General features: G+C 40.5%; 2 protein-coding genes across 4 annotated transcripts; one reads left to right on the top strand and one right to left on the bottom strand.

Annotated features, from left to right (window-relative positions):
• Positions 1–124: 124 nt before the first annotated feature.
• afg1la (AFG1 like ATPase a) lies at positions 125–6,979 on the bottom strand. The gene is made up of 13 exons (XM_029729451.1): positions 6,838–6,979; positions 6,176–6,384; positions 5,962–6,013; positions 5,726–5,827; positions 5,452–5,582; positions 5,091–5,190; positions 4,924–4,982; positions 4,540–4,622; positions 4,267–4,337; positions 3,979–4,079; positions 2,663–2,803; positions 2,153–2,260; positions 125–786 (listed from the first exon to the last, which is right to left on the bottom strand). Exons 1-13 carry the CDS (start codon positions 6,962–6,964, stop codon positions 652–654), a joined length of 1,419 nt encoding a protein of 472 aa, XP_029585311.1. The 5' UTR covers positions 6,965–6,979; the 3' UTR covers positions 125–651.
• On the top strand, positions 6,316–24,177 carry LOC115172234 (sex comb on midleg-like protein 4). Of its 3 annotated transcripts, none has more exons than XM_029729452.1 (8): positions 6,316–6,586; positions 16,428–16,651; positions 19,691–19,820; positions 19,942–20,142; positions 20,709–20,867; positions 21,412–21,630; positions 21,866–22,011; positions 22,660–24,177. In XM_029729452.1, the coding sequence occupies exons 2-8, from the start codon at positions 16,433–16,435 to the stop codon at positions 22,783–22,785; spliced, it is 1,200 nt and encodes a 399-aa protein (XP_029585312.1). In that variant the 5' UTR covers positions 6,316–6,586; positions 16,428–16,432; the 3' UTR covers positions 22,786–24,177. The 3 variants fall into 3 exon arrangements, with proteins under 3 accessions (XP_029585312.1, XP_029585313.1, XP_029585314.1); XM_029729453.1 differs by lacking the exon at positions 6,316–6,586 and adding an exon at positions 15,240–15,401; XM_029729454.1 differs by lacking the exon at positions 6,316–6,586 and adding an exon at positions 15,451–15,956.
• The last annotated feature ends 550 nt before the right edge of the window (positions 24,178–24,727 follow it).

Genomic DNA, 24,727 nt, shown 5'->3' with positions numbered 1-24,727 from the left:
AACCATGAAGAAGGCAGGATGTTGCTTTCAACATCAGAGACAAGCAGCCTTACATACATCCATGATATGAACCATACTGTAGTCACTCTCTATGATCTTCTCAATAAAATACAGTACATCACTTATTAAAATAGACAATCCTTTTCATCATAAGATATCAATAAAATAACAAATGTACCTTGAACAAGTATTTTCATTTGCATAAGTGGATTCCATTGAACTTTTTTGCAAACGCCATTCACACAATTTACCCTATCTACCGTATGTGTACAGTATAGAAAGAAATCCACAGACAAAGGTTTAACTTAAAATATTCTGTACAATATTGTCAGTTTGTAAAGTGCAATGGCAAAGTAAAATCATAAAGGCTTGAAGTCATACTTTCTTAGTATAATAAATATATTCCATTGTTTGGAGTCCCTCGTCGTAGTGTATGTGCATGTTTGAGACAGACTACTTTGCAGTCGGACGGCGTAGAATCACTGATCTACAAATCACCACACTTATATGTGATCATGATTAGTGATTCTGCGCCTCGCCGTGCTCAAACTGATCCCGTCAAATGAACTGATAGTCTGTACTGGTGAGGTGGTTTTCACTGTCCTTGCAGGTAGTGAAGGGTTTAGAGGGTTGATGAGAGGTACTGTACAGCTACGTGGTGATGGTGCTCCTGTCCCCTTCCAGCCAGTACTCTTCAGTCTGCATCTCAGTGAGGCGAGATACTGTCCTTTGGAAGGCAAAGATCTCCTCTGCTCCACTGAAGATAGACAACTCACTGGCTGCATCCTGACCCAGGAACAGCACATGAGGGTGTAAATGCATTCAATAGAAAAACACCATTAGTGAGAGTGTTTGGTATTTTTTGGTGCTTTCCTAAAGTCTAAGAACAAAGCAGTTTTGGAGAGATGCTGAGAAGTCAACAAACAGAAGGTCATAGTGTACAAAACATTGGGAATATCTGCTCTTTCCATGACCAGGTGAAAGCTATGATCCCTTACTGATGTCACCTGTTAAATCCACTTCAAATCGGTGTAGATCAGGGGTCTCCAACCATTTCTAGCATGATAACTACTTTTAAAAAATAAAACATGTCGCAAGATACTTTTATAGCTTTCAAATAAGCACATTAATCTCTTCTCCCGTGTCTTTAGTGTACCAGAGATTGTAGTGCACTATGTACTATCAATATACCTGGTAAAATAAATGGTTAATATACAACTAAGTGGGCCCTATAAAATCTGTGATTCACCCCCCCCCCCCCAAATTGTTTTATATTTTCCCAAATTATGTTCTCAGTTGTATTTTTTTTGTCTTTCACTCTTAAAATTACAATTGTTCATAGAGAAACAACAAAATAGGATGTTCTGAGTCCATGCCAATGCTTAAAATCATATCAGAAGATAGTTTTTTTCTTCGTTCTGGAAGACTGGAAGGAATTCCCCTTTAATTGCGCATCTGGCCCTTTAATTGTGCATCTAGTGAGTAAAGAATATGCCTTCTAAGGCGCTAGTCTAGTGATGATTCTGTATCGCTACTGCTCATTTAATGGGAAAGTTTGAAAATAACAAATAATAGATACAAATTATATTTGTTAATGACAGTTTAAGGTGGAGTACTTGAAAATCGCATATACTTTCAGAATTGTTTGGCAAGCTACTCAAAGGTGGGCTGCGATCAACCTGTTAGGAGACCCTGGTGTAGATGAAGGGGAGAAGACAGGTTAAAGAAGGACTTTTAAGCCTTGAGACAATTGAAACATGGATTGTGTATTTGTGCCATGTAGAGGGTGAATGGGCAAGACAAAATATTTAAGTGCCTTTGAACGGGGTATGTTTGTAGGTGCCCGGCGCACCAGTTTGTGTGTGTCAAGAACTGCAACGCTGCTGGGTTTTTCACGCTCAACAGTTTCCTGTGTGTATCAAGAATGGTCCACCACCCAAAGGACCTCCAGCCAACTTGACAACTGTGGGAAGCATTGGAGTCAACATGGGTCAGCATCCTCGTCAAAGGCATGCCCCAACGAATTGAGGCTGTTCTGAGGGGTGCAACTCAATATCATAATGTTTCGTACACTCAGTATATTGTAGGTCATATACTCTCTACCTAAGAGATCAAGAAAATAATGTTGGGAGCATTTGGCTGCAATTCGTACCTTTTTTAGGTTGAGATCATCCATGAGTTCATGATGGTGGTGTTCGTGATCTCCGTCGTGTACAAAGATGTCATCCAGAGGGTGATCGGCCAGAATCACCACTCGTACCTGGGGGACCCAGGATGAAACATTTACTGACACTGGTTGTTCTCATCAAGCCTGGTCCTAAATCTGGGACCAGGCTAGTTTTTAGCAACTAAAAAAAAAAAAAGTGCATCCAACAATGCTAATCAAACAACCTCAGCGGTGCATATAAAAAGCACACTAATATCAAAGGATAGTCTCAAAAAACAATCACAATGTGTTACAATAATAGAAGATGTGAGATAACAATTTATGGCGCAAAGACAAAGTTTCCTTATAAGCCATACTATATTAAAATGATCCAGCCTCCAGCTTAGAAATAAAGCCCTCTTTTCACCCTCCCTGTATGATTATGCTTGTTGATTTGGTTTCTTATTAGGTGCAAATAAATGACAGAAATTAAAACTAAGTGGTTTGTAATGTTACCTTGTGGTCATAGAAGGCATCTATAAGCGTGATCAAGCGTCTCGCTTGAGTCTTCTTGTTCATAGTGAGCAGGGGAATGTTCCTGATGAATACAGTATCAAACTGCCTGGAGATCTCCAAGTAGTCACTGGCACCCAATGGCTAGAACACAAAACACATAATGTATAAGTATGCCCCTTACAGTACAGGGAGTGCGTGCATACATACAGTGAGTTCCGAAGGTATTGGGACAGTGATATGTTTTGTTGTTTTGGCTCTGTACTCCAGCACTTTGGACTTGAAACGATACAATGACTGAGGATAAAGTATAGACTGTCAGCTTTAATTTGAGGGTATTTTCATCCCTATTGGGTGAACCGTTTAGAAACTACAGCACTTAATTTACTCTCCCCATTTTATGGAACCAAAAGTATTGGGACAAATTCACTTACATGTATTAAAGTGGTCAAAAGTGTAATATTTGGTCCAATTTTCTTAGCACACAACGATTACATCAAGCTTGTGACTCTACAAACTTGTTGGATGCATTTGCTGTTTGTGTTTCAGACTATTTTGTGCTCAATAGAAATGAATGGTAAATAATGTATTGTGTCATTTGAGTCACTTTTACTGTAAATAAGAATATAATATGTTTCTAAACACTTCTACATGAATATGGATGCTACCATGATTACAGATAGTCCTGAATTAATTGTGAATAATGAGTGAGAAAGTTACAGATGCACAAATACCATATCCCCAAGACATGCTACCCTCTCACCATTACAATAACAGGGGAGGTTAGCATTTTATATCATACCCCCAAGACATGCTACCCTCTCACCATTACAATAACAGGGGAGATTAGCATGTTTTGGGGGGGGGTATGATATTTGTGCATCTGTAACTGTCTTGCTCATCGTTATTCACGATTAATTCAGAACTATCCATAATCATGGTAGCATCCACATTAATGTAGAAGTGTTTAGAAACATGTTATATTCTTATTTACAATAAAAGTGTCTCCAAAATGACAATACATTATTTACTATTAATTTATATTGGGCACAAAATAATCTGAAAAAAAGTGCTGTAATTCTAAACGGTTGACCTGATATGGATAAAAAAATACCCTCAAATGAAAACTGACATTCTGCACTTTAACCTCATAGTAGTACAGAGCAAAAACAACAAATGTGTCACTGTCCCAATACTGTTGGAGCTCACTGTATTTAGTATGTCTATGTGATCCTTGTGGGAATTGAACCCACAACTCTCTTACCAACTAAGTAACACAGGATGTACAGTCAACCGTACAGTCTGCTGTGGTCACTTACTCTATCACACAGCTCCTCGAAGGTACAGTCTGCTATGGTCCCACAGGTTTTCATAAGACTGACCTCCCTGGCTAGCAGTTTCAGAGTCCTTGGTCGTGTTACTAGAGAAAGAAAAAGAAAATCTGGTTTAGCTAAATTACAAGTAATAAACTCAACATGATGAACACAATGAGGCTCAATATATTATTAAGTTTACCATTAATACAGAATGTTATGTTCATATCATGCACCTATAATTATAGATCGCTCCCTCTTTATCTACACTCAATGACAACATGAGCATCTTACTGTCGTTCTGTTTGAAGGCCAGCTCGTCAAACATCTTGTCCAGTATTGCTTCAACACAAGGTTCACTTGAGCTGTGTCGAAAAAGGGTAACATAGCAAAATATGATGAACCACGTTATTTAAAACATGAAACTATACTGATCAAACACAAACTGGCTTGAAAGAAAGAGTTCCATATTAAAATAAATACTACCAAATATAACCTAGTAATTTCAGCATTGAAATGCCTAATGGCTGATGTTGCACCATGCAGTTTGCACCATGCAGTTCTTACAGGAAGTACAGTTTCCCAGCTGAGGGTCTGTTTCTTCTGCGGTAGTCTATCCCAGAGTCCAGACGAAGCTCTTGGCAATAGTTCTGCATGAAAGAGGCAGACTACCGTAAGACAAACCTTGCCTGTATGTTTTCAAATCACATTTTATTGGTCACATACACATATTTAGCAGATGTTATTGCGGGTGTAGGGAAATCCCTAGCGCCAACAGTGTAGTAGTATGTAACAATTCACAACAATACACACAAATCTAAAAGTAAAAGAATAGAATGAAGGAATATATAAATATTAGGATGAGCAATGTCAGAGTGGCATTGACTAAAATACAGTAGAATACATGTGTGTTATATACAAAAGAAATCAGAAATAATTTTTCTTATTTACCTTCAACACAGCAATAAATGGCACAAAGTTGACCCTCTGTAGTCCGTTCTTGTACAAATCTAGAAGAGAGGAATAGCTCTGGTTAGATCAGTATAGATTGTCCTCTATAGATTGTGCTGAACGCAGCTCAACAAGGTATTTGTTTTGTGATGTAATATTCTACTTGCCCTCTGGGGGCCGGTTGGACGTGGCCACTACAACAACCCCATTCTTAAAGAGGTTTTCAAAGAGCTGTTTCAGAATCATGGCATCTGCAATGTCTGTCACCTGTGGAATGAATTTACAACCAATTCACTCATATTGTTCTATCCTGTTATATTTTCATGCTTCCAACACTGGGAACCATGCATAGAATAGAATATTACTTTATTAGTCCAACTCTAAAAACAGGTTTTGGCTAAAACAGGATTCCTCATTATCACATCCATACATTAGCTAATTCTATTCAGAAGATTTTGTACAATTATAACATGAATGTATAACAGTAGTTACAAGTGATCAGTAAGAGGAATATCCCCCGAACTTCACCTGAAACTCATCAAAGCACAACAGACAGGCCTCTTCACTGATCTCCTCTGCTATTGGCGCAATTGGGTCATAGACCCTAGCCATCCTTCCAGCTTTCCTTTTCGGCAGGCTCTTTTTAAGGCGATGTATCCCTAAATACAATAAGTAAAAGAACAAAGATTGAGTTGACTCTGGACCTACTCATAGATCTGAATCTATTGCTCAACTCATTATTGACCTTAAGCATGATCAACAAGTCATGTCAATCGTCATTTAGCGACACAACTTAACCTACTATTATGTACATCTAACATGAAGCCGTGGAAATGGACCCTCTTTTTCTTCTCTGTCTCCACGTGTGAGTAGAACATGTCCATAACCATTGTTTTCCCTGTGCCTATAAATAAAAACAGAGAAAAACTGAATGATAATTCATTGTTTCAAATGTGCAATGTACTCAAAAAGGGAAATATCATAAATGTAATGCTAAAGTGGCAGCACAAAGAAGGATATTATACAGCTACTACTTACCAACATCTCCATAGATGTAGTACCCTTTTGGGGGCTTTGGTTTAGAGAAAAACTGTCAAATGAAATAGACAGTGTTCAATGTATTGTGAGTATGTGTGAATATAGGGTTAACTATAGATTATAGTCTATACATTATTTAATGTGTTTTGACAGTGTTAAAAATCAAATAATGTATTATTGACATCAGTAAGAACATGCATAGAAATATGATTACCTTCGAGAAGAGGGACGTAGGCTGGTTGTTGTAACCTCTTAGGGTTTTGTGCATTTTATCCAAGGTCTGAACCACGGCTTTTTGATGCGGGTCCTCTTGCAGCGACTCATCCCTGACCAGACTGTTGTAGTGCTCCAGTGGTCCGCTGTACGCTGCGGCAGCATTGCTGTCTTCTGCAGCCGGCCGGGGGAGAACATCCGTCGAGTAGCCTGAGCAGTAGAAAAGATCACGGAATCGGAATTATCGTTACATCCTGAAGCTGTGGTAACTAGTAACATAGTTAGCTAGACCCACTGTGGCGGTTATTGGTTCACGTGCTAAGAGCAGAAACGTAACGTTATTCATTTAGCGAGCAAACTGTCCAAAACAAAAAGGTTCAGTCAGCGATTCGATATTCCCTCGTCTCTAAAGGTAAGTTGTGTAAGCACCGTAACAATGTAAGTAGCTATCTAAAAATGTCATTATAATAATGACTGATTGACGCATAGGTTGCTAGTTAATTACCTATATAGTCTAACTAGACAGGTCAGGAATGGAATTATGTTTGACAGCTGACACTAGTTGTTTAGAGAAGCTAGCTATGCTAACTAACTGTCAGTACTCATTTTGAACAACACACAGCAGTCAATGTAGCTCTTGCCCCAACAAAATAATATTCTCACCTCGTCTGGAAATGTTAGTCACACCGTTACATATCGTTTTTGAGGAATAGTACTGATCTTTCAGTAAAAATCTAATGATGGGTGACACCAAGGGCGACATCTTTGACGACAACATGCACGTCGCCATTTTGGCTTCAATTCCAACTTTATTGAACAAGGCGGAAATGCACAAAACGATTCTGAAGTGCGTCAGGAGAGGGCAGTAGTAGAAGAGGCAGAGAGAGGCCCAACTCGGCGGAAAATATGTGTCCCTCCATTTTTTTTCGTCCACGAAGCGAAGAGTGAGAAATCAATGAGTGTCGAATTTGGTAAACAACAAAAATGAATGGCTTATTTTGTCACATGAGGTTTATTTGATAGAATATAATTTTTGTAATGCTTAAGTTGATACGAGTGTACTGATATAAGCAGGACTCGCTATATCACGGCAACTTTGAGAAAAAACACAAACTTTGAGATGTTTCCAGATGGATATTCATGGTATGAGGCCAGTAGCATAGCATCCAGTGATGTGTATTCACGGTTGCCAAGATAAGCCAGGCTTCCCAACATTTTTTACCAATTAATTTACAATTTATCTTTCGTCTCTCAATGTTTCATAATTTGCAAGAGGCTGAATGCATTTGGAGCCAGATAGCTGCAAAAAGGTTGAACGTATGTATTGTTAGTATCGTAAGAAAATCCATACCTAGATTGTTAAGATCGTAAAAAAAGCAATGTGTGAAACATGAAACGTAACCATTAAATTAGATCTGTAAATGTACAAACCCAATGTTACGACTATGAATGAACATTTACACATTCAATTCTTACTTTACGTCTCCCTTTACTCAGTTACAAATGTTTTTTGCAAACTTTTGTGAATGTGGCATCTGCAAAGGACATGAGCTGAAGTTAGCTAGTCAATCAAGCAACTGTAGCCCAGGCTTTGCAGCAGCCAAAATAAAAGTCTCAGCTTGTTTTAGAATGACATTCGCTAACAACATTTTTCAATTTCCACAAAAAATGACATACCCAAATATAGCTCAGGACCTGAAGCAAGGATATCAAATTATTGATGCTATTTGAAAGGAAACACTTTGAAGTTTGTGGAAATGTGAAATGAATGTAGGAGAATATAACATTAGCTCTGGTAAAAGATAATACAAACCAAAAAAACATTTTTTTTTTCTCCATCATCTTTGAAATGTAAGAGAAAGGCCATACTTTCAGTGAAGAATTACATTACAGCACAATATTTTGTATCAAGTCTGCCAGGAGTTTGCCCAAATGTGCAGAATTGGTGAATTGATACATTCTCAAGTACATAACTATAGATAACATACAAAAATGCTATGGTATTAAAAAATACAAGTTTACACACTCCCAGGAATGTCATACATGATGGATCATTAGCTTATACACTAACTTTCACACATCTAGATGGCCGGGTGGGTGTGGAGCCAGAGACAGCAGTGGGGTCAAACTGTAGAACCCAGTTCCTACATTTGAACATCAAAATTGATTTTATCAAACAAAACTATGCTACATTTTATCTCTGGGACCCTTAGGATGACAAATCAAAGCAAGATTACTGAATGTAAGTACATTATTTACTGTCAGAGGTGAATCTATCAAACCAGTTGCTGTGATCATTTTTGTTGTTGTTGTGCACTCTCCTCAAACAATAGCATGGTATTTTTTTTACTGTAATAGCTACTGTTAATTGAACATATTACACATGTCTATGTCCCGGAAAGATGGCTGTTGTATACAACGTCATTCTAGTCACATTAGCGCACGTTAGCAACAACCGTCCAGGTTTAGGGACACCCATCCCACAGAGGTTAAATGGAAGAAGTTTGGAACCACCAAGCCTCTTCCTAGAGCTGTCCGCCCGGCCAAACTGAGCAATCGTGGTAGAAGGGCCTTGGTCAGGGAGGTGACCAAGAACCCGATGGTCACTCTGACAGAGCTCCAGAGTTCCTCTGTGGAGATGGGAGAACCTTCCAGAAGGACAACCATCTCTGCAGCACTCCACCAATCAGGCCTTTATGGTAGAGTGGCCAGACGGAAGCCACTCCTCAGTGAAAGGCACATGACAGCCCGCTTGGAGTTTGCCAAAAGGCCCCTAAGGACTCTCAGACCATGATAAACAAGATACTCTGGTCTGATGAAACTAAGACTGAACTCTTTGGCCTGAATGCCAAGCGTCACGTCAAACCTGGTACCATCCCTACGGTGAAGCATGGTGGTAGCAGCATCATGCTGTGGGGATGTTTTTCAGCGGTAGGGACTGGGAGACTAGTCAGGATCGAGGGAAACATGAACGGAGCAAAGTACAGAGAGATCCTTGATGAAAAACTGCTCAAGAGTGCTCAGGACCTCATACTGGGGCCAAGTTTCAACTTCCAACAGGACAATGACCCTAAGCACACAGCCAAGACAACACAGAAGTGGCTTCGGGTTAAGTCTCTGAATGTCCTCGAGTGACCCAGTCAGAGACCAGACTTGAACCTGATGGCTCCAAAGAACATGGCTGACGTTTTACATTCTCCCAACCAATTGTGCTATTTTGTTAGTTTTTTTGCGTTTTGTGTAACTTATTTTTTTACTTATTGTGTGCATAATGTTGCTGCTACCATCTCTTATGACCGAAAATAACTTCTGGACATGAGAACAGCGATTACTCACTACGGACTGGAAGAAACTTTTTCCTTTAACAAGTCTGACGAGAAGGATATCCTGCTTTCACTGGAATAGGCCCAGATCCACGTCTTTTCTGTGAAGAAAAGACGCAGGAAAAGGGGCCGCAGATCGGGCAGCCTTCTGAGAATCCGTAGGTGAGCGAGTAAACTCCCATTGCCATCCGTTCTTTTTGCTAACGTGCAATCATTGGAAAATAAAATTGATGACCTACAATTTAAGATTATCCTACCAATGGGACATCAAAAACTCCAACATCTTATGTTTCACCGGGACGTGGCTGAACGACCATACGGACAATATAGAGCTAGCGGGATTTTCCATGCACCGGCAGAACAGAGACGCTACCTCTGGTAAGACGTAGGGTGGGGGTGTGTATTTATTTGTCAATAACAGCTGGTGCGCTATTTCTAATATTAAAGAAGTCTCGAGGTATTGCTCACCTGAGGTAGAGTACCTTTTGATAAGCTGAAGACCACACTATCTACCAAGAGAGTTCTCATCTATATTATTCGTAGCCGTCTTTTTACCACCACAGAACGAAGCTGGCACTAAGACCGCTCTCAACCAACTCTATAAGGCCATAAGCAAAGAAGAAAATGCTCCCCCAGAAGCGGCGTTCCTAGTGGCTGGGGACTTTAATGCAGGCAAACTTAAATCAGTTTTACCAAATTTTTACCAGCATGACACATGTGCAGCCAGAGAAAAAAAAATCCTTGACTACCTTCACTCCACACACAGAGATGCATACAAAGCTCTTCCCCAACCTCCGTTTGGCAAATCTGACCATAATTCTATCCTCCTGATTCCTGCTTACAAGCAAAAACTAAAGCAGGAAGTACCAGTGACTCGCTCAATACGGAAATGGTCAGATGATGCGGATGCTACACTACAGGATTGTTTTGCTAGCACAGGCTGGAATATGTTCCTGGATTCATCCAATGGCATTGAGGAGAACACCACCTCAGCCATCGGCTTCATCAATAAGTGCATCGACAACATCGTCCCCACAGTGACTGTACGTACATATCCCAACCAGAAGCCATGGATTACAGGTAGAGGTCTACCGATTAATCGGCACGGCCGATTAATTAGGGCCGATTTCAACTTTTCATAACAATCGGTAATCTGCATTTTTGGACGCCGATTATGGCCGATTACATTGCAATACACGAGGAGACTGCGTGGCAGGCCGACCACCTGTTACACGAGTGCAGCAAGGAGCCAATGTAAGTTGCTAGCTAGCATTAAACTTATCTTATAAAAACAATCAATCTTAACAACATAATCACTAGTTAATGGTTGATGATATTACTAGTTTAACTACTTTGTCCTGCTTGGCATATAATCACTGCGGTGCCTGTTCATTTATCAGCGAATCACAGCCTACTTCGCCAAACGGGTGATGATTTAACAAAAGCGCATTCGCGTCAGGGTATATGTAGCAGTTTCGGCCGCCTGGTTCATTGCGAACTGTGTGAAGACCATTTCTTCCTAACAAAGACCGTAATTCATTTGCCAGAATTTTACATAATTATGATATAACATTGAAGGTTGTGCAATGTAACAGCAATATTTAGACTTAAGGTTGCCACCCGTTCAATAAAATACAGAACGGTTCTGTATTTCACTGAAAGAATAAACGTTTTGTTTTCAAAATGATAGTTTACGGATTTGACCAGCTTTTTTACATGGCACATATTGCACTTTTACTTTCTTCTCCATCACTGTTTTTGCATTATTTAAACCAAATTGAACATGTTTCATTATTTATTTGAGACTAAATGTATTTTATTTATGTGTTATATTAAGTTAAAATAAAAGTGTTCATTCAGTATTGTTATAGTTGTCATTATTACAAATATATAAAAATCGTCCGATAAATCGGTATCGGCTTTTTTGGTCCTCCAATAATCGGTATTGGTATCGGTGTTGAAAAATCATAATCGGTCGACCTCTAATTACAGGCAACATCCGCATCGAGCTAAAGGCTAGAGCTGCCGCTTTCAAAGAGTGGGAGACTAATCCGGACGCTTATAAGAAATCCCGCTATGCCCTCAGACCAACCATCAAACAAGCAAAGCGTCAATACAGGATTAAGATTGAATCCTACGACGTTCGTCGGATGTGGCAGGGCCTGAAAACTCTTACGAATTACAAAGGGAAACCCAGACGCGAGCTGCCCAGTGACGCGAGCCTACCAGACGAGCTAAATGCCTTTTATGCTCGCTTCAAGGCAAGCAACACTGAAGCATGCACGAGAGCACCAGCTGTTCTGGATGACTGCCGATGTGAACAAAACCTTTAAACAGGTCAACATTTACAAAGCCGCTGGGCCAGACGGATTACCAGGACGTGAACTCAAAGCATGCGCGGACCAACTGTCAAGTGTCTTCACTGACATTTTCAACCTCTCCCTGACCGAGTCTGTAATACCTACATGTTTCAAGCAGACCATCATAGTCCATGTGCCCAAGAAGCGAAGGTAACCTGCCTAAATGATTACCGCCCTGTGGCACTCCTGTCGGTAGCCATGAAGTGCATTGAAAGGCTGGTCATGGCTCAAATAAACAGCATCCTCCCGGACACTCCAATTCGTATACCCCCTAACAGATCCACAGATGACGCAATCTCAATTGCACTCCACACTGCCCTTTCTCACCTGGACAAAAGGAACACCTATGTGAGAATGCTGTTCATTGACTACAGCTCAGCATTCAACACCATAGTGTCCTTCGAAGCTCATCACTAAGCTGAGGACTCTGGGACTAAACACCTCCCTCTGCAACTGGATCCTGGACTTCCTGACGGGCCGCCCCCAGGTGGTAAGAGTAGGCAACAACATGTCTGCCACGCTGATCCTTAACACGGGGCCCCTCAGGGGTGTGTACTTAGTCTCCTCCTGTATTCCCTATTCACCCATGACTGCGTGGCCAAACACGACTCCAACACCATCTTTAAGTTTGCTGACGACACAACAGTGGTAGGCCTGATCACCGACAACAATGAGACGGCCTATAGGTAGGAGGTCAGAGAACTGGCAGTGTGGTGCCAGGACAACAACCTCTCCCACAATGTGAGCAAGACAAAGGAGCTGATCGTGGACCACAGGAAAAGGCGGGCCGAACAGGCCCCCATTAACATCGATGGGGCTGTAGTGGAGCGGGTCGAGAGTTTCAAGTTCCTTGGTGTCCACATCACCAACGAACTATCATGGTCCAAACATACCAAGACAGTTGTGAAGAGGGCACGACAAAACCTTTTACCCCTCAGGAGACTGAAAAGATTTGGCATGGGTCCCCAGATCCTCAAAAGGTTCTACAGCTGCATCATCGAGAGCATCCTGACCGGTTGCATCACTGCCTGCTATGGCAACTGCTTGGCATCTGACCGTAAGGCGCTACAGAGGGTAGTGCGAACGGCCCAGTACTGCCAAGCTTCCTGCCATCCAGGACCTATACAATAGGCGGTGTCAGAGGAAAGCTCATAAAATTGTCAGAGACTCCAGTCACCCAAGTTACAGACTGTTTTCTCTGCTACTGCACGGCAAGTGGTACCGGTGCGCCAAGTCTAGGACCAAAAGGCTCCTCAACAGCTTCTACCCCCAAGCCATAAGGCTGCTGTACAATTAATAAAACCGCCACTGGACAATTTGCATTGACCCCCCCCCCTCCCTTTTTGTACACTGCTGCTACTCGCTGTTTATTATCTATGCATAGTCACTTCACCCTCACCTACATGTACAAATTACCTCAACTAGCCTGTACCCCTGCACACTGACTCGGTACCAGTGCCCCCTGTATATAGCCTCGTTATTCTTATTGTGTTACTTTTTATTATTACTTTTTATTTTAGTCAACTTGGTAAGTATTTTCTTAACTCTTCTTGAACTGCACTGTTGGTTAAGGGCTTGTAAGTAAGCATTTCAAGGGTAAAGTCTACACTTGTTGTATTCGGCGCATCTGACAAATAAAGTTTGATTTGATTGAACATCTCTGGAGAGACCTGAAAATAGCTGTGCAGCAATGCTACCCATCCAACCTGACAGAGCTTGAGAGGATCTGCAGAGAAGAATGGGAGTTACTCCCCAAATACAGGTGTGCCAAGCTTGTAGCGTCATACCCAAGATGACTAGAGGCTGTAATCGCTGAGTAAAGTGTCTTAATACTTATATAAACGTGATATTTCCTTTTTTTTTTAATAAATTTGCAAAAATTTCTAAACCTGTTTTTGATTTGTCATTATGGGGTATTGTGTATAGATTGAAGAGGGGAAAAAACATGTTAATCTGTTTTAGAATATGGCTGTAACGTAACCAAATATTGAAAAGTCAAGGGGTCTGAATGCTTTCCAAATGCACTGTATTTGTCATGTAGTGACTACATGTCTTTCATGTGCGTATGACAAATAAACAAACAAACTTGACGAGAGCATTCCAACGGCCAGAACTGGGTCGTTCCACAAAATGAGTGCCCTTTGATATGTTAAGTAGACATTTTTACAAATTTTGAATTTTAATATGAAATGAACTGCCCTTTGGTATAGTCAACATGGAGAATTCAATAAATCTAATTGTCAATATGAATGAAGACTTTTTAGTAATTTATGAAGGTTATTATTTATTTTATGTGACTAGTGATTAATTTACGTCTGTCTAGAATTTCAAGGTCAACCCTGTTACGTGAACTGAACTCATGTTTTAATATGGTACATTTCTAGAAACATTGAACATCTAATAGTCAAATCATAGTGTAAAAGTAGGTGAGCTGGTTCTACTTTGGCCATTTTCTGGTGTTTTGTGGTGAAAATGAGCGTATCACATCAACCCTGTTACCTACCCATAGATAGACAGGCTAGAATTATTTTAACAATTTCATTTGTTTTTGTGAATCTTGCATTCAATTAATTGCCCCTCCTTGTTGCACACCACAAGCTTCCATTCCCTGTGTCACAAGGGGATTCATGGCTGGTTTAACTAGTAATTACCATTTGGAGGGCCGTCCAAATGGATTTTTCCCATATGTGGTAATATCCCACTTGGTTACAAACAAACGTAACACCACTAACCATCCACTGTAGAGCCGTATAATATCACTCATTGGAAGTACAAGACCTAGACCTACACTTTGAACTACACTTTGACATACTGTGGAGTACGATGTATAGTTTTTGATTAAATCGATAAAAGATAATACAAATAGATTTTTTTCATTTTTTAATTCAGCTGGAGAGACACTTAATATAGTAAAAAAAAAAAAAAAATGTAAAGATTACCACATGCCAAGAGTGTGCAAAGCTGTCACCAAGGCAAAGGGTGGCTATTTGAAGAATCTCAAATATAAAATATATTTAGACTTTTTTTTGGTTACTACATGATTCCATATGTGTTATTTCATAGTTTTGATGTCTTCACTATTATTCTACAATGTAGAAAATAGTAAAAATGAAGAAAATCCCTTGAATGAGTAGGCGTGTCCAAACTTTGGACCGGTAGTATATGCACACACTCAATACTTTCTAATTAATTTCCTATTGTAGTTAGCAGTTGGTTTGAGGATGTCTTCTGTACTCATTATTCATCCTCCCAGTTTTGAGGGAGCCTGACTCAAGCGGCAAAACATGGGAGACACAGCCACCATGGTGTTACAGGCTTGTTGCCATGACAACAGCAGACCGTTTCTGGCAGATACACACACACACACACACACACACACACCATTACAGTGGAATCTGCCTTGCTTGGAGATTCCACTCTGCGTTGCGGTTCAAGAGATTTAGAAGCAGGCAAATACACTCAAAGACACAGACAGGACAGAGGGGGATTCAGTAGGAGATCAACTGAAAAGGGATATACTCTCCAATCCTCATTCTTTCTGATGGTGTGTACATACTGGCTATGTCTTCTCTTCCTATTTTTCATTGTCTTTGTCTGCATGAAGGAAGGATGAAGCATGCTGCATGCTACTGCTATATTCTGACCACTATAATAATTTAGCAGTGCCTGTGTGCATAGCCTTCTGTGTTGTATATATGGGACATGTATGTATTTTCTTTTTTCATCAGTAGGCTGGCACTTGAGGCTGCTGCTTTTTTAAGATTAGGGTGAGCACTGTCATCGTAATGGTAATTCATAGCTGTGTAGACATGGTGAAATCAATTCCTCCCTCCCTCCCTCTGCCACTGCTGAATGCATTAGTGTAATGAGATGTCTGCAGCCAGCCAGCCAGCCTGTGTGCCGTGCAGCGGTAGCAGCAGCAGAGACGAAAGGAGCAGAGAGAAACGCGTACAGTACAGCAGCTAGAGGCAAAATGGCTTTCACAGCCTGCTGAGGGAGTGTGCTGTGCTTAGAACCTTCTCCTGCTAATCTGGACTCTAACAGGGATCTAAGAAGGGAAGAGCTTGCTTCTCAAGCATTCTAGATCAGAGGAGATCAGGTAACGGAAGCGCTGGTAGACAAGCAGCCAGAATGTTGGGGCTCACAATGAGGATAGGATGGACTGGATGGTAGATCTATTCCATCAGGAGGAGCTTGCTTTATGCATGGTTGCCTTTTGTGTTGTCTGTTTTTTAGTGTTCAACTCAATTTTCTGTAGCTGGCTGCATTAGTGCCCTGCAGCAGAATGTCTTGCAGGCTCTTCTGTTTACTGTTGTTGTGGTTAATGTTATGTGACAGCATCTTTTTCCACATCAGCCTCAGTAGCTGGAATATGGAGGCACAATTTAAATACATTCTTATGTAGCATGTGTATGTTTGTTATATGTGAAGAGATGATCCATTCTATGAAAGAACAATGTTGATGTATGACGTGTGCACTAACGGGTTTAGATTACAAGCCATGCAGTCTTAAATTATTATTATTGTATCTCCCTTTGTGTTTCCCTCCTTCCTGTATGTCTCCCTGCAGCTCCAATGAGTGTACTTACAGCAGCACAGAAAGCAGACAACAACAGTGAAATGCAGTCGCCTGCAGTGTCTCCTTCCTTCCTCCCCAGCCAGCCAGGAAAGATTCCCGGCAGGAAGAGAGGGAGACCCCCACTTCATCGCAAGATGGATTTTCCAACCCACTACCCAGATTCCCTTCCTCCACTCAAAGTTCCCAAGAAGAGGGGGAGAAAGCCTGGCTTCAAGGTCAGTGTCAGGGATGGGATGGGAGGGGAGAAGAAGAGGAGTGTATGGGATGGGATGGGGGAAAGAGAGGGGAAGGGGGGGTGGCAGTGGGGATGCAGGATGTTTAAATATGCATATGATGTAGTAGCAAGACAGACCCCGTTTCATTTATATTTAGTGGGAGTCATATTTTTTGAAAAAGGCTTAACATAGGTTTGTTTAATTGAATAGTGTTCTGATTGGCCACTGTATATGCCAAGCAAAATGTCTGCATTGTTAAAATGATTGGTGAGTGTCGCAATAAGAATAGGGAATATTATGAATTATTAAGGAAAAAGTGATGTTATTTACACTGAACAAAAATATAAATGCAACATGCAACAATTTCAAAGATGTTACAGTTCATATGAGGAAATCAGTCAATTGAAATAAATAAATTAGGCCCTAATCTATGGATTTCACTTGACTGGCAATACAGATATGCATCTGTTGGTCACAGAAACCTTTTTAAAAAAATGGGCCTCACAATGGGCCTCAGGAACTCGTCAATGTATTTTTGTGCATTCAAATTGCCATCGATAAAATGCAATTGTGTTCGTTGTCTGTAGCTTACGCCTGCCCATACCATAACCCCACCGCCACCATGGGGCACTCTGTTCACAACGTTGACATCAGTAAACTGCTCACCCACACGACGCCATACCCTTGGTCTGCGGTTGTGAGGCTGGCTCGACATAGTGCCAAATTGTCTAAAACGATGTTGGAGGCGGCTTATGATAGAGAAGTTACCATTAAATTCCTCTGGCAACAGCTCTGGTGGACATTTCTACAGTCAGCATGCCAATTGCACTCTCCCTCAAAACTAGAGATATCTGTGGCATTGTGTTGTGTGACAAAACGGCACATTTTAGAGTGGCCTTTTATTGTCCCCAGCACAAGGTGCGCCTGTGTAATGAGCATGCTGTTTAATCAGCTTCTTGGTATGCCACACCTGTCTGGTGGATAGATTATCTTGGCAAAGGATAAATGCTTACTAACAGGGATGTAAACAAATTTGTGCACTAAATTTTATTTCAGCTCATGAAACATGGAACCAACACTACATGTTGCGTTTATATTTTTGTTTTGTGTACAAATTGCTGTTCAAATACAATACCAGTCAAATGTTTGAACACACCTACTCATTCCATGTTTTTATTTATTTGTTCTACATTGTGGAATAATAATGAAGACATCAAAACTATGAAATAACACATATGGATTCATGTAGTAACCAAAAACGTTTTAAACAAATCAAAATATATTTTATAATACAGATGGTTCAAAGTAGCCACCCCTTGCCTTGACAGCTTTGCACACTCGTGGCATTCTCTCAACCAGCTTCATGAGGTAGTCACCTGTAATGCATTTCAATTAACAGGTAGGCCTTGTTAAAAGTTCATTTGTGGAATTTGTTTCCTGCTTAATGTGTTTGAGCCAATCAGTTGTGTTGTGACAAAGTAGGGGTGGTATACAGAAGATAGCTCTATTTGGTAAAAAACCCAAGTCCGTATTATGGCTAGAACAGCTCAAATAAGCAAAGAGAAACGACAGCCCATCATTACTTTAAGACATGAAAGTCAGTCAATCAGGAAAATGTCAAGAACTTTGAAAGTTTCTTCAAGTGCAGTCGCAAAAACCATCAAGCGCTATGATTGAACTGGCTCTCATGAGGACTGCCACAGGAAAGGAGGACCCAGAGTTACCTCTGCTGCAGAGGGTAAGTTCATTAGAGTTAACTGCACCTCAGATTGCACCCCAAATACATGCCTCACAGAGTTCAAGTAACAGACACATCTCAACATCAACTGTTCAGAGGAGACTGTGTAAATCAGGCCTTCGTGGTCGATTTGCTGCAAAGAAACCACTACTAAAGGACACCAATAATAAGAAGAGACTTGCTTGGGCCAAGAAACATGAGCAATGGAAATCTGTCCTTTGGTCTGATGAGTCCAAATGTAAGATTTTTGGTTCCAACCGCTCTTTAATTTTTGAGACGCAGAGTAGGTGAACGGATGATCTCTGCATGTGTAGTTCCCACCGTGAAGCATGGAGGAGGAGGTGTGATGGTGTGGGGGTGCTTTGCTGGTGACACTGTTGGTGATTTATTTAGAATTTAAGGCACACTTAACCAGCATGGCTACCACAGAATTCCGCAGCAATACACCATCCCATCTGGTTTGTGCTTTTATTTGTTTTTCAACATGACAATGACCCAAAACACACATCCAGGCTGTGTAATGGCTATTTGACCAAGGAGTGTGATGGAGTGCTGCATCAGAAGACCTGGCCTCCACAATCACCCGACCTCAACCCAATTGAGATGGTTTGGGATGAGTTGGACCGCAGAGTGAAGGAAAAGCAGCCAACAAGTGCTCAGCATATGTGGAAACTCCTTCAAGACTATTGGAAAAGCATTCCTTATGAAGTTGGTTGAGAGAATGCCAAGAGTGTGCAAAGCTGTCATCAAGGCAAAGGGGGGCTAATTTGAAGAATCTCAAATATAAAATATATTTTGATTTGTTTAAAACTTTTTTGGTTACTACATGATTCCATATGTGTTATTTCATAGTTTTGATGTCTTCACTATTATTTTACAATGTAGAAAATAGTCAAAATATAAAAAAAACCTTGAATAGTAGGTGTGTCCAAACTTTTGACTGGGACTGTATATTAATGTGGAGATTGCTGTTGAGTGTTTACTAATGCAAATTGCAAACCATAATATTTTAATAATAATAGTACTACTAATAATAATAATATATGCCATTTAGGAGACCTTTTATCCAAAGCTACTTAGTCATGTGTGCATGCATTTTATGTATGGGTGGCCCCGGGAATCGAACCCACAACCCTACTGTGGAAGCAACATGCTCTACCAACTGAGCCATACAGGATAATTTTAGACTATTGTTGCTACCTAAAACTGGAATAAAATGCCATTATTTACAAGTGATCCATTTAAACTGTGTACAAATAACCCTGTAGATACTGAGATCCTACCCTTGTGTCTCCCTGCAGCTGAAGCCCAGGATGGTGATGACTCCCCTGGCCATCTCTCCTCCCAGCAGCACCCCAGAACCAGACATGAGCTCCATCCCCCAGGATGCTGCGACCATCCCCCACTCTGCCACGCCCCAGGTTCTCACAGGTAGGCCACGCCTTTTCGATCCCTCCTATTGTGTTCCCTGCAGTGTTTATCTACATAAACAAGCAGGGCAACATGGGTCTCTCTCTCTCTCTCTCTCTCTCTCTCGTTGTGTTCCCTGCAGTGTGTATCTACATCAACAAGCAGGCCAACATGGGTCCTAACCTGGATAGGAAGAAGCTGCAGCAGCTCCCAGATCATTTTGGGCCTGACAGGCCTTCCGTGGTGCTGCAGCAGGCTGTCCAGGGGTGCATCGACAGTGCCTTCCAGCAGAAAGCTGTGTTCACTCTCCTCACACAGGGCTATGGAGGAGAGAAAATATCAGGTATAACATAAACCCACAGATTGTATGTAGTGTAACTGAGATTTCTGTTTTCTATTCATTTATTTCATTAGTAGAAATTGCCCATAGGGAAATAACAGAAATTGGCATACACTCATTTGATAATGTAATAACAATGAGGTATCCTTCCATTCTCATGTCCATTCACCCTCTGAATGGCACACATAAACAATCCATGTCTCAATTGTCTCAAGGCTTAAAAATCCTTCTTTACCCTGTCTCATTCCCTTCGTCTACACTGATTGAAGTGGAGTTAACAAGTGACATCAATAAGGGAGCAAAGCTTTCACCTGGATTCACCTGGTCAGTCTATGTCATGGAAAGAGCAGGAGCCCTTAATGTTTTGTATACTCAGTGTAGAGAGCAATACTTTTGACCAGGGCCCATAAGGCTCTAGAATAGGGTGACATTTGTTGCTTTGAGATTGTTGCTTTAAGACATGGCAGTAGAGATGTGTCGCCTAGGGCAAGGTTAACTGCAACAAGCTTTACTATAATAGGAAATCAACAAAGTTTCTAGGTTAATCAAGTGTTCCTTTTGATTTCCAGCCACCTTCGATGGGAAGCAGCACCTTCTGAGTCTGCCTGTGGTCAACAGCGTTGGCTACGTGCTACGCTTCCTCAAGAAGCTCTGTCGCAGCTTGCACTGTGAAAACCTCTTCAGCGACCAACCAATCACCCAGCATAATGCCTCCTACCAATCAGAGGGTAATGTACTGTCCTTTATTCAATTAAATTCTAAATACTTTATTTATCTTACAAGGGGCAATTGTGTAGGCAGGAGTGCAGATATGATGCATTGTACATTACTTCTTAGAAAACACACTCCCGTAACTTAACAAGAGCCTCTGAAAAAAATGTCCCTCTGAAATATTGTGGGCTTAGTTCCCCAAATATTGTACTATATTGCTTCAGATTGCACATGGAGGCACAGAATGACAATTTGTGAAATACACATCATTTGGTGTTTTACTTGTGTAATCCCTAGTAATCCATTATCGAAATCCCTGTATTCCTACCCAAACAGCTGAGACCTCCATGCCAGAAGACTACCTAGAACACTCCCATGTCCCCCAGAAATATCCTAGGCTCAATTCCCCAAACATGTGCGTTTGTTGCTTCGGATTGGACAATTAAAGCACAGAACGGCATTTCAAATACATATTTCAAAGACTTCAGCTTCTATCCAAAAGTGATTCAAAGTATTGCAAATATTTTTTACTTATGTCATCTCTTTCCATTCATTTCACAGCTGAAACCTCCATGCCAGAGGAGTACCTTCTGGACCCATCAGACAAACGCTACTCAATGGACCCAGGTGACTCCGCCTTTAGTGCCATAAGCTCCTCCTACTCATCCAAACCGTCCTATGGGTTTCGCTCCTCGCAGCAATTCCCCAACAGCTCCTCCCCCATGGGCATGTGTAGACAGACGTCTAGTCCAAATACTTTCCTGGAAGGTAACAGGATAGGTAAGAGACTGGAGAGTGGAGACTAGGGTTGCAAAATTCTGTTAACTTTCCCAAAATTACCAGGTTTTCCTGCTTATTCCCTTCTGATTCCGGCGATCTTCCAACTGGGTTTTCTGGAAAACCTGGGAATTTTGGGAAAGTTTGTTTCTCGCTATAATCACAATGCCCTAACCAGGTAAAATTGACCAGTAGTGAAATCTTTATTCTGTACCTGTCTTTCTCTTTTCTCATCCAGCGTACAATCCATCTCAGGACTCCCAGGAGTCCAAGGTGCCCCCCAGTAAGGACCCTTCCACCTGGAGTGTAGAGGACGTGGTGTGGTTCATCAGAGATGCTGACCCCCAGTCCCTGGGCCCTCATGTGGACATATTCAGGAAGCATGTAGGCTACCCCTGGGCTCACTCTTAATGAACCAATATTTTGATACCTTGCATCCTCTCTCCTCACCTTCTCAAAACGCCTTGGATGAGAAGGTTAGGGGAGAGGAACAGGGGAACCTTGGACCTTCTCCTCCAATATAGTTGAGAAGGAGGCGAGGAGACAGGGTGAGAGGAATCACAGAAAATGTCATTGAGATTGAGGCCTGCCCACTGGGCAAAACCTGGTGAATAAACATTGTTTTCACGTCATTTCAACAACTGCAAAAAAAATTGCTAACATTAAATCAACGTGGAAAACTGTTTGGATTAGCAAAAAGTCATCAACGTAAGGGATTTTTAAAAAAAATGCTACCAACTTGCAAACTAAATCCAATGACATGGTGACTTTTTTTGGGTTGATTTCACGTTGAATTCACATTAGTTGACAGCTTAACCAAATGTAAATCAAAACTAGATGTTGAACTGACGTATGTGTCCAGTGGATGGATCTGCAACAGTGATCGGATTATATCTGGATGTGATGTTTTGTGAAATACTAACCAGGATTTGGGTCACTTCCATTACAATTCAGTCAATTCAGTGAACAACACTGATACACGTGTATGATTAGTTTACTTGTGGAGATTTAACCTGACTTTCTTTCCCACAGGAGATAGACGGCAACGCGTTGTTACTTCTAAAGAGTGAGATGATCATGAAGTACCTAGGACTGAAGCTGGGGCCAGCCCTGAAGCTCTGCTATCACATCGACAAACTAAAACAAAACAAGTTCTGAATCTGAACATTTTTTCACTCCATCAATCTGTGGGACCCAACTTTGTGGATGCCTCCCAAATGGCACCTTTATATAGTGCACTACTTTTGACCAGAGCACTAAGGGTCCTGGTCAAAAGTAGTACACTATATAGGAAATAGGGTGCCATTTGGGATGCTATATTTTTTTCTAATTATTTAGCATTTTCAGATGTTATGTAGCTAAAGAAAAAAAAAATATTCTGACAGAATACAATGTTTTGGGATATTCTAGTTTTTATGTTGAAATAACTTTTTGGTTTATACAGATGACACAATATGCAAATTCTGGAATGCATAACTGATACACTGGCAGACAATATTGGGAAAAGTATACTACTTCGAGGATACAGTTGTCCCATAAATGAGTTTATTAATGTACCTATGTGCCCAAAGCATATAGCAAGTCACATTTATGATCTGTTGAGAAGTGTGAATTATTTTAGATAAACTATTATTTATACTTGGTTTTCTAAAAACTTAGTTACGGCCCCACAAATGTGTGATAAACACATAAAAATGGTCCCATATTGTTTTGATTCTATACCCTCACAAAAGTGATTTGAATGTGTCATAGGCTACAGACACAGTTCCACATTTGGTTTTGCAAGTTCTATACACATCAATGTAAACTCATATTGTGAAGCATGTGATTAGAAACAGGAATTTAAGCCCATGTTAAACATTTTTAAACTGTTTTTTTTTTTTTTTACACCAAATAATGTAAACTAAACTCAGTGCAGAAATACAAATGCCTTTGCATATTGTTTTACATATTATTTTGATAAAATTGTCCAAAAAAAACATGTTTATGCTCAAATACATGACAATTTCTAGTTGAATATACCAGATTGTCAAATAATTATCTTCGCCAGACACCTCACAAATTCATTGAAACTTGATTGTGTGAGTATTTTACTATATAAATGTTTTACTACGTTATCATTCTTGAAACAAAGTTGGAGAGCATAAGGGATGACAACACTCACCGGGAAAAATGTTTAAGGACCTACAATATTGGGTTATGAGGCCATATAGCATTGCTTGTGTGTGCCAGTTTGGCAGTATGTGTACATTTTAGTAACCAGTGTATGTGAATGCTGCTGTATATGATTACATGTTAGCCATGCCAAGTCAAATCAAGCTGGGACGATGTCTTTTATTTTGAAAATCATATTGGAAAGATATACTGTAAGTCAGAGAATAACCAATGTATGGATGAGTTTATTTGTACTGGTGCTAAAGAAATTCTCAATGTATTGAATATCTCATGTTTGCTTTTGTGTTGTGAGTTTTAAATGGAAAACACTCAATGTGTGTATTTAACCTGGCTGTGTATCCTAAGTATTAAATTAAGAAAATATTAAGGAAACAAGGTATGGTTTGAGGAGCATCTTTCTTTGTGATATTAACCAACTTACAGAATGAAATGAAGCTTAGGATTCATGTAAAAATAATAATTAAACGTTACCAAATGTGTCCACATGGTGACACAATCATATGTTAATTCAGATAGTTCTGCTTCCTCCTGATGCAACATTATTTATTACAGGCTACTTAAGTATATTTGAATTAGTCATACAGTATATATAGCCTATCCATTTTTACAGACATGTTTGCATTGGAAGTTAGGCTACATAGGCTACATGCAGAAACCGTTGCAAATGTAGAATAGGGCAACATGCCTTACTGCAGTAGGCTTTGCAGGGACATGTAAGTGGTATATTCTGACTGAATATAACTGTTAAAGTGTAACTATTTACTGAATATGCCATTATGATGCATAGCCCTTCAACAAAACATAATAAAATCCCCCAGGTAAAATACATATTTAATTATGCTGGATGTGCTTATTGACTGGTTTTGGTCACCTCAATCATAATTTATCCATACACCTACCTATCCAATAAATGTAATTATTTGTG

This window comes from Salmo trutta, chromosome 33 (genome assembly GCF_901001165.1).
Source record: "Salmo trutta chromosome 33, fSalTru1.1, whole genome shotgun sequence".
NCBI lineage: Eukaryota > Metazoa > Chordata > Actinopteri > Salmoniformes > Salmonidae > Salmo > Salmo trutta.
The sequence above is the reverse complement of the archived record's forward strand: the minus strand, read 5'-3'. Positions and strand labels throughout refer to the sequence as shown.

What these genes read in the sequence shown, in the direction of transcription:
- afg1la (XM_029729451.1), bottom strand. Translation starts at nt 6,964, where the DNA reads ATGGCGACGTGCATGTTGTCGTCAAAGATGTCGCCCTTGGTGTCACCC. An exon ending in CATGTTAGATGTACATAATA is followed by an intron (nt 5,583 to 5,725) that starts GTAGGTTAAGTT and finishes TATTGTATTTAG; the next exon opens with GGATACATCGCCTTAAAAAG. An exon ending in GGCCTTCAAACAGAACGACA is followed by an intron (nt 4,080 to 4,266) that starts GTAAGATGCTCA and finishes TTCTTTCTCTAG; the next exon opens with TAACACGACCAAGGACTCTG.
- LOC115172234 (XM_029729452.1), top strand. Translation starts at nt 16,433, where the DNA reads ATGAGTGTACTTACAGCAGCACAGAAAGCAGACAACAACAGTGAAATG. An exon ending in TGCCTCCTACCAATCAGAGG is followed by an intron (nt 20,868 to 21,411) that starts GTAATGTACTGT and finishes TTCATTTCACAG; the next exon opens with CTGAAACCTCCATGCCAGAG. An exon ending in TGGACATATTCAGGAAGCAT is followed by an intron (nt 22,012 to 22,659) that starts GTAGGCTACCCC and finishes TCTTTCCCACAG; the next exon opens with GAGATAGACGGCAACGCGTT.